This window comes from Medicago sativa, chromosome 1 (genome assembly GCF_051527215.1).
Source record: "Medicago sativa cultivar Bolivia chromosome 1, Bolivia_mono, whole genome shotgun sequence".
NCBI lineage: Eukaryota > Viridiplantae > Streptophyta > Magnoliopsida > Fabales > Fabaceae > Medicago > Medicago sativa.
The window spans coordinates 6,693,956-6,708,893 of record NC_140749.1 but is presented as its reverse complement, the minus strand read 5'-3'; the positions used below and the strand labels follow the sequence as shown (position 1 = coordinate 6,708,893).

General features: G+C 30.5%; 2 protein-coding genes across 2 annotated transcripts; both read left to right on the top strand.

The window, feature by feature from the left end:
• The first annotated feature begins 2,655 nt into the window (after nucleotides 1-2,655).
• LOC146952128 (uncharacterized) lies at nucleotides 2,656-9,118 on the top strand. Its single transcript, XM_085716893.1, has 10 exons — nucleotides 2,656-2,824; nucleotides 2,894-3,027; nucleotides 3,741-4,022; nucleotides 4,111-4,191; nucleotides 4,268-4,377; nucleotides 5,185-5,260; nucleotides 5,403-5,510; nucleotides 6,111-6,239; nucleotides 6,333-6,417; nucleotides 8,567-9,118. Exons 1-9 carry the CDS (start codon nucleotides 2,656-2,658, stop codon nucleotides 6,411-6,413), a joined length of 1,170 nt encoding a protein of 389 aa, XP_085573019.1. The 3' UTR covers nucleotides 6,414-6,417; nucleotides 8,567-9,118.
• A 3,762-nt stretch (nucleotides 9,119-12,880) lies between these two features.
• LOC146952127 (uncharacterized) lies at nucleotides 12,881-14,791 on the top strand. The gene has a single exon (XM_085758080.1). The coding sequence runs from the start codon at nucleotides 13,664-13,666 to the stop codon at nucleotides 14,537-14,539; it is 876 nt and encodes a 291-aa protein (XP_085614206.1). The 5' UTR covers nucleotides 12,881-13,663; the 3' UTR covers nucleotides 14,540-14,791.
• The last annotated feature ends 147 nt before the right edge of the window (nucleotides 14,792-14,938 follow it).

Here is a 14,938-nt window from a genome sequence, read left to right as displayed (position 1 = left end):
AAATTTCAAAAATTAGTTTTTTTTCTTTCTAAATTAATATGAATGAATTTATATATATATATATATATATATATATATATATATATAATTTTTTTTTAAAAAAAGCACAAATGCAATGTGTACCCATAAAAAAAATGAAAAACAATTAATTATACAATTTGTGCGCCACATCATCAAAAAAAGATGACTCAACGTGCCACATCAGCGAATATGCATACTCAGATTGCCTAGGGGGTATTTTGAAACAAATTTTTTTTGCAAGGACCGAATCAAAAAAAAATTACAAGGGGCAAACCCGGAAATGACCTATATTACAGGATGTAAAACACTATTAACCCTTAAAACAACAATTTATAAAAACATTAGTCACCTAATATGTAAATATGAGCCGAAATAAAAAAAAAAAATATCAATCACCTAATATGTAAAATTGATTGGCTTATTAGAAAAACATTAGAGTTCCCGTGAACTTAACTCAGTTGGTAAGGAAAACACATAATATATACAAGGTTCGGAGTTTGACCCTAGACGACACCAAAAAAAAGATTGGCTTATTAGAGTCGACATTAGAATTGAAAAAGATTTTTTTTTGTTTGGTTTAATATGTAAAATTGATTTTTTTTAATTTACGTATGATATTATTTTTGGAGATTAAAAAAGCATAAAGAAAATACAATAATTAAGTTAAAATTGAGTAATAAAATAGAGTTGAAATTATAAAATCATGATAATTTTTTTGTTCGTACAATTTAAAACATTAATTAAGGTAGCTGACCTCTCTCAAACTTTAAACCGTCTTTCATCTCTTTCAATCCAAACAATGTTGGAGAGATGTAGTGGTTTGTGGTGGTGGCGGCGCGATGAGTTTCTCTCCTCTGCACCACCTCCAACCGCGAGATATGTCGGCGACTTTACGATCTTTTTGCGCTTAGTTTCCGAAACGTGTTGGTTGGTGGGTAGGTTATACCACCATCTTCGCGTCTGTGTTACACCAAATGAGGTTGTGTTTGTTGGTACGCGACAGTGATGTTCTTGACTCACGATGGCGTGAAAAACCCACGAGGGTAGGTTCGTTTTCAGGTTCCGCTTCAAAACTTGTCGTCATTGCACTGGTTTCTGATTTTCCAGATCTAGTAATGTTTCGCGTGTGGTTTGTTAGGCTCGAAAGGTCTTTTATTTTATTATTGTTATTTTCTTTTAATTAAAAATCCAAACTTTATAACTCAAAACTCTTTTCTAATCATTGTTGAAAGTTATTTGAATTCATAACTCCCTGTCGGAACGATACTCTTTTATTACTACTTCGATAGAACTGTGCACTTGCGGTTTTATCCCATCAGTGTTGACTATCGATTCATTCACTAAACTTTAGAGCCGCGCTTAATTGTTAGGATTATTTAGGGTTGGATCTTTGTGGATCTTTTTTTTTTTTTTGCCCGTTAGGGTTGTTGACCGAGTCAGGTTCTATGTCCCCCTAGTTATTATGTAATTTTTCATTTTTTTAATAATATGTATGAGTAATTGACAACAGATTAGAGAAGCGTCCCAACTTAGTTTGACACTGTTCTTTTTTATGTCATTTTACTCTAGACTTATGAAAAATGAAGGTAATTATTATTATTATTTGAAATAATTAATTAAGGTAATTATTTATGATTTAAAAATTGTCATTAAGGTAATTTGTTTATTACATGTAAAATGCATTGCCACATGGGTCTAGTGTGTAAGCATTTATTTTTCTTTCTGTTAAATAGCCTAGTGGTAGAGCTCACACAATTTAACTGTGGAGAAGTAGAGTATTTGGGGTTCGAACCCCAGGCCTTGCATATAAAATGCAATATCCCTACCAACTGAGTCAAGCTAACGGGGATGTGTGTAAGCATTTTTATGTATTGGAGAAATAATTAATGCTAATAAGAAAATTAGAATGACATGTATACTTTAAATTTTTAGGAAGACATTTGCATACAATTACATTTATATATATTATAAAATCAGCTAATATTACTAAATAAATAATTTTAATTTTTTTTATAAAACATATGAGTAACTAAATAATTATATTATATTTATAAAAAATAATTATTATTTTTAATTTGTGCATAAGGAAAGATAATCACAAAAGGGTATAATAATATAATAACAAAAAAAAAAAGAGAGATAGGACTCATAGGAGATTGGTTCGAACTCGGAGTAAAGAAGTTTCAATCGTCAAAACCCCAAAACCCGTCAAAACCCCAAAACCCTAGTCTTCTACCACTACCAAAAACCCATCATCGCAGGGGCGTATGCTTTCAGGACCAAGGGGTGGCTATGGCTACCCCAAAGAGAAAAAAATTATTGAATAAGTAGGTGTATATTTACATTTAGCTACCCCTAATAATATATAGTTGGCTACCCCAAGTTCAATTTTAGGTAGAAATATTTTTTTGTTTGATTTTACTTACTTTTCAATCAAACTTTGGATTAATATTTGATCCCGTCTCCTAAAAACCGGAGGGTTAGCCCCCAAAAAATAGTAATATTCTTTGATTTTTTTTGTTTATTGGTAAAATTTACTATTAATTTTGAAATATAATTTATTTTGCTTTATATATGGCCACCTCATGAAAATTTTGCTAGCTTCGCCGCTGCATCATCGATTCATCTTCTCTGATGGCTTCTCGCGGAAATCGCAAACGGAAACATGACGATGTCGAAGCAAGTGTTGACCGTATCCATGCCACGCTCCGAGATGCTAATCCTGGCAACGGGACTGAATACATGAGGGACTTGAGCAAATTCTTGAGATCTATGGATGATCTCCAAGCACTACTAGTTGCTGGTAAATCTTAGATTTTTCTTCAATCTTTTCCTTTGTATCAAATTTAACTTATGTTTTATGTGTTTTTAGGTGTAGACTTCGGTATGCTTGAGGCTGGAAGTATAACAGATGATATACTAATGCATCTTAAAGGGCCATCTGATACGATGCATAGGCTTTGCTGCAAAACCCTTCTGCGGATCTACAAGGACCCGGATTCGGAGGTAATGTTATTCATCTCTGAATAGCTCTGAATTTCTGAATGTTGAGTATATGGTTCTTCAATCTATAAAATGTTCATACCTCCATTTTGTATAAGGACTGCTAGTCTTAAATCTTTTGTGATAAGGTAGCATTTTAATGAACATTTTTGTAAGTTTCTTGAGTACGATGATGCAAAGCTTTGAGTTGTCTTTTGTAGAAGCATGGTTCGAAATTGAATTTAATACCCTTCCTTCTTCTATAGATTTCAACATATTTTTGTAAGTGATGTTGACTTGATCATATTGAATTTAGTATGAAATTTGCAATGCTTACCTTATTGTAGTATGTGTGATATATATTATGCAGTTTCTATTAATAGTTAGTTATTTCATTTATACCGGCTAATATGACTGAGTGTGAGTGTGTTATTGTTGTCATTATTAGAGATATATGTTAGTCATATAGTTACTAGTTAGTTAGTGCCTATAAATAGGCTTAAGGTGTCACATTGTAACCAACTTTTCCCAATTGTAATAATATTCATTTCCATCAATAAGTTACTTTTATAGCTTTTCTCTCATTCCTTCCATGGATGCCATGTTTCCTAACAGTCATGATAAATATTAGCTGCTAGCATGGATTCATAAAGGTTTTTGGTTGCTTTTGTTTTAGCTTTAAAAAAATATAGGGTACTTTGTCTCAGAATTTCTGATTATTATTTTTTTGTTTGCAGCAACATAAAGAACGTGTTCGTGGTTCCGGCGTGATTAAGGATCTCGTGAACATTGTGAAAATGCATCAACGTCGGGAATCCTCCTCAGCTCGTGATACCGAAACAAGTTGCGTGGTTATGAACACAATTGCTCATCTAATTGATTGCCCTCAGGGCATTAAAATAGATGATGGAATTCCTTTGTTTCACTGGTTTTTTGCAAAACCAAATTTTAAAGTGAAAACATCTTCACTCCATGTTCTAAATCATCTCTGCTTTAATAATAAAGAAAATGCTATGGAGGTATTTATTAATATTCTTGTAATAAAAAAAAAATAAAGCTATTTTATATTTGATATTATTTATCTAATAACTCAATCATTATCTACAGATTAGTACGGTTGCACCGAAGATTATGCTGTCTTTAGCAGACATGTTGGTGTGCAAAGATGAAGAAATTCGTCGTTCTGTTGTATGTCTATTTCTCTCTCTCGCCATCCATCCACAATGATAATTTAATATGAACATTAAATATTCTTTTATTGCAGCTTCGGTTGATTTTCAGTTTAGCGGTTAATGCTCCTGCTTTAGTAGATCACATGGATTTCCCAACTGATATGGTCATTAAACCCGTTCTTAAGATAATCAGGTATGAAAAGCATAATATTTTCGAGTGCATCTTTGCTCCATTTCACTTTCCTCAATTTATCCCATTTACCATCATGGATGTGTGTCATGTGGCAAAATAAAAAATCAAGGAATGGGATTAATAGCATGTTTGGATCAGCTTTTAAATCTCCAATCTCGCGTTCCAATGCATATTTTGACGTGATTCTATGAAGCTCCTATTTGTTGCTTCTATGCTACCGTGAAAACTCACCGTGATTTTTAAAGTTGCCAAACACATGCTAAAAGGGTTGGAAAAACATTGTTTTGTCAAAAACAAGTCTACGCGCTTCTGATTTTTCTGTCAGATACAATTCCACTCATGACCCTTCTTCTTCCTCTCACCATCATCACTTCCATGCTTCTCTCTCCCTCTCGCCGGCGCCGGTGCCGGCCCTGCCCTTTCCATTCATACAACGGCGGCGGGGAATTCATCAATTTTAAAGATAGATTAGGTTTCTACTGTATTGAACATCAATTATTTAACTCGATACTGGTGTTCCTTTTTTAAGCTGATTATCTATGAAAATGCTAACAAATTGTTAGCATTTTCATGGTTAGGCCTGTATCTGACAGAAAAAAGAGAAGCGTGTGGCCTTGTATTTGACAAAACAATGTTTTTTCCAACCCTTTTAATCCCAACCCTTGATTATTTATTTTGCCACATGTCACACATCCATGATGGTAAATGGAGCAAAGATGGACTCAATATTTTCATTTCCAGATTTGGATTGCAGGATTATTTTTTTTTTATTCCAATAACAGTTGCTCTTTATCTTTCCTTAAACAGAAACCAGAGCAAAAACTTGCCTGAGACCGTTGATTTGGGCCTGGGTATCCTTTGTACGATTGTCACTCGGAAGGAAGAATACAAGGTTGACATTACTTTCAATATATTCATAATCGTATTATCTGATCAACCTATGACTTTTAGAATGCTAGGCGTTACCAAACTTGTGAATGTTAGACTTTAAGAATGTAACCATTGTGTTCAATTGTTTTGTATGAATGTTTTAGGTTGCACTTGCGCAACTTGGTGTAATACCAATGTTGATGCAAACGGTTCAATTGGATGACAGACAAATCAAACTATATACTATCGGGTTATTGCATAAGTTAGGCAAGGTAAATTCTGTTTGTTTTTAATTAGTAGTTGTAAAATCTTATCAATATATTATTTTCCCGTTGTCATTCGTGCTGTTATTGCTACTACCATTTATTTAAATCTCCTTGTGAAATTAATCCTTGGTGGTGTGCTTGCTGCATGGTTGTTCGAAAGTGAACTCCCATTCTAGAATTTGCCAACCTCTTTAATTTGCTGCGCATATGAATTGTTGGTTGCTGCTGCTACGTGTTATTCTTCCCTGTTATTCAATTTCCATTTTTTTTCCCTGCCGTTTAAGAATTGGGGTTCCATTCAATTGGATTGTTGTTGTGCACTGTAGTTGTGCTAGTTTCATCAAATTGGTGGATAAATTGCTTGCTGCAGCTTTGTTATTCTTTTGATATATTATTTTTGGGTCATGTTAACTTGTGCCCTTAGGGCACAAGTTAATAAATTCAAAAGTAGAAATATTCCCTCAAATTTTGTGTATTTTATTTATTATAAATTCAAAAGTTAAATTGAATACACACATTCCAACAAAAAGTTACTATGTTGGGTTCCTTATCTTATGCCTTAAGGGCATAAGTTAACATTTCCCATTATTTTTAAATTTAATGTAGGATGTTCATAACCAAGTGGCCATGGTTGATGGGGGCTGCTTACCAAAACTTTTCGATCTGTTCAACATTGAACATCAGGGTATGCGGCGAGCAATTCATGGGCTTCTCTTCAAGTTTGTCAACAATAAGGTATTTTTATATGACTGAAAACTTAAATAAACTATTTTTTCAATTTCAAAGCAAGGTAAATGATAATCAATTTTTTTTTCTCTTCCCGTGTAGGTTGTAATATCCCAGTTCATCACTGGAGGCTGGTTTGAAAGAATTTTGGAACTGAAAGGAGGCGCTTTATTTCTTCGATGATAAGGTCAACTTTCTTAGACTGCATTTAATGATAGCCTTCAAAAATATAGGCTAACACCCTTAAATAAATCTTTAATTAAGAATAAACATTTAATTAATTATTTTTTTTGGTATTATAGTTTTCATGAGAATTTACCATGTTAATCCAAAATTTGATAGTAAATAAAGTTTGGTAAAAATTGTTCCATCATGAAATTAACTCAAATTCTCCCGAATCATTTTTCATCTTTTTTCTTTCAACATGCCTGAAGAATTCATCTTAAAGGAATGTCATTAATCATTTGAGCTAAATCACTTGATTAAACTTTTAATTGTTTTTTTTAATAAAAACCTTTAATTGTTATAAATAGGCCAGTGTTAAAAATATTATTTTTATTTTGCATTTGGAGTGCATAAGAGTATTTAATCTGGTTGAGATGTAAGTTACAAGTTAGATTGATATGAATGAATTCACATTCTAACTAATTGTGTGTCCCTATTATTTTATTTCTAACATGCTACACTCGTTTTAGGTAATTTGAAGTAATAATCCTATATATGAAAACCTTTTACGTAGCAAAACATTCTCTAACAACAAGATAAATGACAAAAAAAGTTAATCTATTTTTTTTCTCACTATGTAACAGAAATAACATATTTGGGGATAAACTATAAATGTGATTAGTGTTCTTTACTAATTATAATGCGTTAATTTTAGTGATAAACTATACATGTGATAAGTATTCTTTACTAATTATAATGCACTATAATATAGTACTAATTATGAAATTTCAAGTATAGACCATATACGAGATAAATGTTTTTTTACTGGTAGATTAATATTTCATAATTACTTTAATTAGTTAGAAAATGTTCATTCACAAGTTAATTAGTAGGCAAAAGAGGAATGTGTATAATTTATCCAAATACGAGACACAAGTTTGTCAGTTATGCATAAATTATCATTTTAAACATAAATTACTAGAGTTATTAATGGGTTCACACAAATCTAAATCAATATAGGTTGTTTAACCTCAATATAACTTACAGTTTTTGTTTATTTCTTTTAAATATAAATATGTTGGGCAATATAGATTGCATATTCAAAAATATCTTGGTAATAATAATTTATACTATAACAATCATGTTAATATAAGATTGATTTGGTGGCAAATTCCTTAAAAAAAACGTTTTATAATTTTCTCGCTCTCTTTAAAACAAGAATAATAAAGAGAGTTTCAAAACGTGAGTGACACACACTAATGTAAATTAAGAGATAACACAAATAGGTTCACAAATTTATGGTAAATATTTTATGTTATGTAACAGCCAAATAAAATAAACATAAGTGTTTTATTTTGTATCGATCTAGAATTTTGTGATTATCGTATGCGGTGAAACAAAATCAATAAGTAAATTAAAACAACAAAGAAACAGCCGACCTTAGTACAACACACATCATCGATTAAAACACAGACACAAATCTCAAATACCAACATCAACAAACACAAACCAAGATTCTTGTATGAAATTAAAAGCGCTACAAAGTCCAAACGGTAATAAATTAGTATTCTAATGAAAATTCCTCTTTTGATTGTTTTTCTGGTGTTTTTCTCTATCTTTGCGTGCGCGGCATCTTTCTTCGCTTTACTCCAAAGAATTTACTGAGTTCTAAACATTGAACTATGGCGAAATCATGTCTTGGGATTGGTTTGTCTTATACGTTGGAAAATCAAACATCGGTTCCAGAAGGTCGTATAGTAGGTCGGAGGTTGAAGTCTTAATTGATTCATCAGTTTGGTTTTAAAAACAAAAACATACTTGATTTAAAAGATCATAATGTTTACACTTCTCATAATATTTTGCAAAAATTGAAGAAGATGATATCCAAGTCCAAGTCGGGTGACACATTGTTAATGTTTTACATTAGGCATAGGGGGACATATGTACCAATAAATGATGAAAACAAATCTGAAATATCAAAGTATTACACATATTGTTCAAAAGATACCATCATAGAGGGTTCACAACTTGTGTATATTATGAACACGGTTCCACATGATCGCTCTTTAACAATAATCTTGGATTTCTGCCACACTGGAACAAATTAGTCCCTTCACCATGAACCTAAACAAATCCACTTCTTCCAATGCAATAATGATATCATCTTGTAGGAGGGATCAACTTGCTGAGGTAGGATACATCAAAAAAGTAGGAATGACAAGCGAATAGGATCTCGAATCCATACAGGAATAACTTTAAGTACATCTTGACTTCAACATTCTGGAAGAAAATATCATGATGCGACTGGTTACGACAGTTGATTACCGTACCAATCACAAACAAATTGACTGCGCAAAATTTCACCAACTCTTTGAAATGTTCATGAAGAAGGGGACGAGTTTTCTTTTCGGCCATTGTTGTGTTTGTTATGAGGAAGAAAGTGTTTTCGTTGTTTGTTGAAGAAGAAGAAGTTGACGGAAGTAGAATATGATTTCGTGATTTCTCTCTAAGTCTCACTATACTACTATTTAAAGCAATAATAATTTTCTACAGTTCAGATTTAACCTATTTTACACGTGTCAACATAAGGGTGAGTGTGTGTGTATGATGACTGTTGCTTGCATAGGGTGACTTACTTGCTTAACAAGACAATTTGTAAGAATCTTTGGTATATTAACATTCAAAAGCAATCAACAAATAAAAAATGAAACTTAAACCTGAAAGTTAGATTATTTTCATTCAATTTAATAACATGAAAAAACCTCTCAATGACTATTGCTCTTGACTATAGTGCTCGGTAATAAAAAAAAATGAAAATGGTTCGAGACCCACATCCATTAAATACTAATACATTGCTATATGTATTTTTTTTTATTTGAAAACATCTTTTATAATGAGAAGATTTTTTGGATCTATCTTTCATCATTTTCTTAAATTTTAATTTAATATATGAGGATGATAGATTTTTGATGTAAAATATATTTTATATTCAAATATATTAGATTAATTATGATTTTTATATAAATTATTATTAAGACGAATATTTGTCACTCAGAAATATGTTTACATTTGAACTAAAGAAGATATTACATTTCAATAGTTTTAATTAGTTGTTGCGATTGAGAAAAATTGAGAGAATTTATTCCCCCATCTAATATACATGTGCAACAATTGCTTAAAGATAAAATAATTGGGTTCCTGAAAACTCAACCATAACTGTTGTTGCAATTAACAAATTACGTCAACAATGATTTTATGGGATGAAGAACAATTGCTATATTTTGCATCGTGTAATGATTGGTTTGGTAAAACAAAGGATTATCGGTTTTCCAAAACTTGCTAAGGTTACAATAGATAAAAGATGTGCCTATTAGATATTTTTACAACGTTTTGAAACGAGCTAAATCAGATGAATATGACCTGGACATTTATGTTGTTTTCTTTTTCTAATTTTTTTTTCTTCATTTGTTATTATGTTAGAATTAATATATATTTAAATTGTGTTTTAATTGTTACTAGTGTGCATACGGACACTCTTGTGTTTCAAAATGACGATTTCCAGGAACGAAATAAATTAGTTTTCGTTTATGGGTTTGTTATACTTGTTCATTCACGAACGAAAAAAATAAAATTACTAAACCTACAACCTTCGCCAAAACAAAAATTATATAAAATATCATCATTGTTCATAAATTTCGTTTGTTGGTAGAAAGTAATATGTTATTTTTAACCCAACGTATGAAAATATCATCACTGTTAATAGATTTTATTTGTTTGTTTCTAACCTAATGTATAAAAAAACATATCAATGTTTATAATCACAATTCATAATCATGTTTAATGTTTCAGTTTTTTGTTCTTTTCCCTTATTCCAAATTTTGAGAATGTTAAGACATTATGTTCTATATATTAAGAGTTTCTCTTATGATTATTATCAATGGATTAATGAATCACTCAAATGTCCAGGTGTAATTTTACCATAAAATTGATTTAAGTTTTCTTTTTGTTTTGATAGTGTCGTTGTTTTGGTGCTCTTTTTTGAAGTAATTGATGACTTGTGTATTTTTTCAAGCTTAACATTTACTATACTTTGATTGTCCGTTTTATATAAAAAATGACTGAAACAAGTGTATTCAACTAATATGTAGCTGTAACGGGGTTCTCTAAAAAAAAGTAGTTGTAATAGGTTTTTCATTCATTGACTATGTACAATAAATAATACATTGGATATGCATATTTACAAGGAATGACTAATGACATTGGCAATACCTTGGGAGAGAACATTGTCATATATTTTAATTTTATCTCACAATTGTTTGCAGACAATACACATGCTTGGAATTCCCACTAAACACATCACAACAATAAAAATGATGAATTTAATTTGGACAATATAAATCATCAAATGGTTACCTCATGGTTGCGTTCACGATCAAAGCACCACGTTTTCCTACAAAAATAAATCTATAGTACGACCCTCTTTGAATATCTTATTTAAATAAGGGTATGTTATATTTTCGAGTATATTGAAATGAGACGTATAATCCATAATATGTTATGGTAAGAGTTTGATTTTGTAATTTTAAAAATGGATGTTTAAATTCTCTTAGAACAATTATAAAATTATTATCCCCTAAAAAAATTATAAATAATCATAATTAATGTCCTCTAAAATGGAGTAATTCTTATAATTAAATATCAAAATAATCACTATGATTTAAAAAAAAATCAAAAATATCACACAATTCAAGATATTATCATACTCCTTTTGAAAAAAGTTTTTTTTAGACAATTTTTTTTTATCATACTCCATTAATATCTAAACATACATGAATATAAAATCAAAACAAGAGTTTAATAAATATTCCTTAAAAAACAGTTTAATAAATATAATGATACAAAATAATATAAATATAAAATTTTGAATTTTCATTCAATCGTAACACGTCATTTAGGGTCCGTTTGATTCGAGAATCAGGAGGGGAGAGGAGGGAAGAAGGGATTTTAACGGAGGGGATGTGAGATATTTTAAATAAAAAAAATTTGGTTCTCAAGGGGAGGGGAGGAATTTTAAAATTATTTTATTGTTTTACCCTTAAACTTAATTAAATAAGGATAATAAAATAATGAAACAATAACGATGTAATCGATAACAACACGACGTAGACGATAGAATAATGGATTAGTGATAGGGTTGTTACAAGTAGTAATAAAAGTTGTTATAAGGAAAAGTTGTTAATAATATGGAATAAAAGTTGTTACAAGGATAATATAACCTAATAATAATAAAAATTGTTACAAGTCCCCGTGAACTTAGCTCAGTTGGTAAGGACAATGCATAATATATGCAAGGTCCGGGTTCGAACCTCGGACACCACCAAAAAAAAAATGTTACAAGATAATATAACCTATAACCTAATAATAATAATAATAATAATAATAATAATAATAATAATAATAATAATAATAATAATAATAATAATAATAAAAGTTGTTTGAGAGATAATATAATATAATAATAATAAATGTTGTTATAAGGATAATATTGAGATTTTAAATTAATCTAAGGATAATATTGATAGTGCAATCAAATTTGCCCCCCTCCTCTCCCCTCCCATCCCCTTCTAAAAATTGAACCAAACACTTCAAATTAAAAATATTCCCTCCCATTCCCTCCAAAACTCTCGAACCAAACAGACCATGTTTGCTAATTTTTTTTTATAAAATAATATAACAACACAATAATAAGATATAATTGAATGATTGTACTGTATAAAAATGTGCAACGTACATGTATCAATTATTAGAATTATATGCAATAGATAATGAGTATAAATATTAATACTAAGATATCTTATCAGTTTACTAAAAAAAATGTTTTATAAATGAATTTGAGCACTCATTTAAAAAAACATTACTCAAAAATAAAATAAATATTATATCGATTAAAGCCTTAGGATATCACCAACAATAGTTGAGTGAGGGAAGAGGCTAAATACCCACAATATAAATATGATAAACTAAAGTTCAAACATCGACCGAAATATGTATATGTATCTATGTTTATTGTTCGACACTTCTCAAATAATATTACGCCATGTAGAGGAGCCTATGATGATATCTTACGGAAAGAAAATCAAACATTAACTTCGTTAGAAATAAAATAATCAAACATTACAAATGGAGCGTTATACCTTTTAACATTTTTTTTGACATTATATATGTAGGATACACAATATAAATTATCTACTCTCAACCAAATGTTTAAAGGGCTCAAATCCCTTACTTACCACTTGCATCAATATATGCTTTTTTTAGGGTCATCAATATGATTGGTTAATGGTTATATCTTATTTTTTCTGAGTGGAGTTACATATGGTTAGTTATATCTTTAACATTACAATTATAATCTTGTGCATTAATCTTTACAAAATTGTCTTGAATCTTTATAAATTCATGGCGCGTAGCCCAAATTTAATGCGAAACTATAAACGTAAGTCAGTGAGTCACATAACCCTCTTCAATCCAAATGCAATATTATGAGATGAGATGAGATAGGCTACTTCAAGTTGAAATAGAAATTAGTAGATATAAAATCAACCGTTTAACAAATCTAATCTAATCTAATTCCATTAAAAACTACCAAGATAAAATTTCAAACATGCTTACCACATTCAACATTATAATATACTATTTCTGCAGATTTCTTAACAAAAAAAATCCCATTATTTTATCCATTGACAACTACATCCCCTGTCAATAGTTTCTTGACAATTCATGTCATATTCAAACCATGCACTACCTTTCTAGAAGGCATTACAGATCGATATAGAACATAGTGCCACCTTGGAACCATGTTTACATTTATTAATCAAAGACTAGTTCTTCAACACCCTTCTCCACAAGTAACATGTTCTCTCAAGTCTTTCCTATTATCCCATTCCCATAACTCATTTCTTACGGCACTATAGTGTACTATTAATTACAAAGAATTCATTCATATGCAATTGGTCAAAAAAAGACTATAAACTAACTATATGTCACAAAATGTCCTCCTCTCTTACTAGTCAAATACCAATAATATCCCTTAGGAAACTTCTATAAGATTATTACTTAGAAGTTTAAATCCTTTATTATTTGGTTTGACTCTTATGTGGGCCCATGGCCAGTCACCAGTTTAAACCCATATCTATAGCTACATAACTTCCAAATTCCCATAATTTCTCAAACCAAAAGCTTATATCTCTAAAAACCAAAATTTCATTAAAATGTTGAACCCTTTTGTTTGTGGAACATTCAATCCAGAAGATGATGATGAACTATGTCGTGCAAATCCTAATTCAAGCCCTAGAAGATACAAAAGAAAAGATAGCAAAAATAACCCTTATTCCACACGTGGCTTAGATAAATTTTCAGCACTTTTATCTGATTTAAATGATAAAAGGCAGAAAATTTATTCACAAATGAACCCTCATGATATTTCTTTTGTTCGTTTTGTTCATTCAAATAAAGATGATTTTGTCCCTATTGTTGTTAAGGTGAAAAACAAGAGCCAAGAGTTAAAAGTAGTGAAACCAAGAAGCTTGAGTCCTAAGTCAACGGAGAAAAAGTCTTCTGCTGAATCATCAATTGTTGCTATGGAAGAAAGAAACCAACCCAAGAAGAGAATTTCATGGAATATGAAGAATATTGAGATGGAGAAACCATTGTTCTATTTGCCATTTGTTGTGATAATGATTTTGGTTTTGTTGACTGTGTTTGGAAGAACAGCTGCAATAATTTTCACTTGTATTCTGTGGTATGTTATTCCAACTTTGAAGGATATTAAATCAAGAAATGAAATGAAGAAAAGAGATTATGTTAGAGGTTTGAGTGAGAAGAAAATGGATGTAGTGAATAATGACGGGGTGGTGAAGAAAAATGAAGGGGTGGTGAAGAAAAAAGATTATGTTAGAGGGTTTAGTGAAAAAAAGATGGTGGTTAATGAAGGGATTAACAAAAAGAAAGATTATGTTAGAAGATGGAGTGAGAAGAAAATGGTTACTACTAATGATGGATTAGTTTCTCCAAGAAGTGGTGGTGATTTTGATGATGTTTCCAAGAACAAGATTCAAGCAAAACATTCACACAAGAAAAGTTGGTGATCATTGTATGCTGTTCAGATCACTCTCTTATTTTTGTTTCTCCTTCTTTTTCTTTTCCATGTATGCATTTTTGTTGGTTAGGATTAGAATTTTGGTTGTGTGAAATGTGAATACTTGTATATTTTTTTGAATGAAGACTTGCTTGAAAAGAGTTGACTATTCAACCTTTCTTGTTACATGTTCATTGTTCTCAATGTAGATCATTGTTTTAAATTGTTGTCCACAAGTGCAATGTAACTGCAATTTTAAAAATTCAGTGTAGATTTTGGTAGAGTTAGGATTAGTTTATGTAATCAATGCCTGTGATATAATTAATTGAGTCAAATTCTAAGATGAATACTTGTGGAACATTGGATTTTCTTCATTTGAGGGAAATGGAGCAGTGAAATTTCATTAAGT

What these genes read in the sequence shown, in the direction of transcription:
- LOC146952127 (XM_085758080.1), top strand. Translation starts at nt 13,664, where the DNA reads ATGTTGAACCCTTTTGTTTGTGGAACATTCAATCCAGAAGATGATGAT.
- LOC146952128 (XM_085716893.1), top strand. Translation starts at nt 2,656, where the DNA reads ATGGCTTCTCGCGGAAATCGCAAACGGAAACATGACGATGTCGAAGCA. An exon ending in AAGATAATCAGGTATGAAAA is followed by an intron (nt 4,378 to 5,184) that starts GCATAATATTTT and finishes CAGAAACCAGAG; the next exon opens with CAAAAACTTGCCTGAGACCG. An exon ending in CTCGGAAGGAAGAATACAAG is followed by an intron (nt 5,261 to 5,402) that starts GTTGACATTACT and finishes TGAATGTTTTAG; the next exon opens with GTTGCACTTGCGCAACTTGG.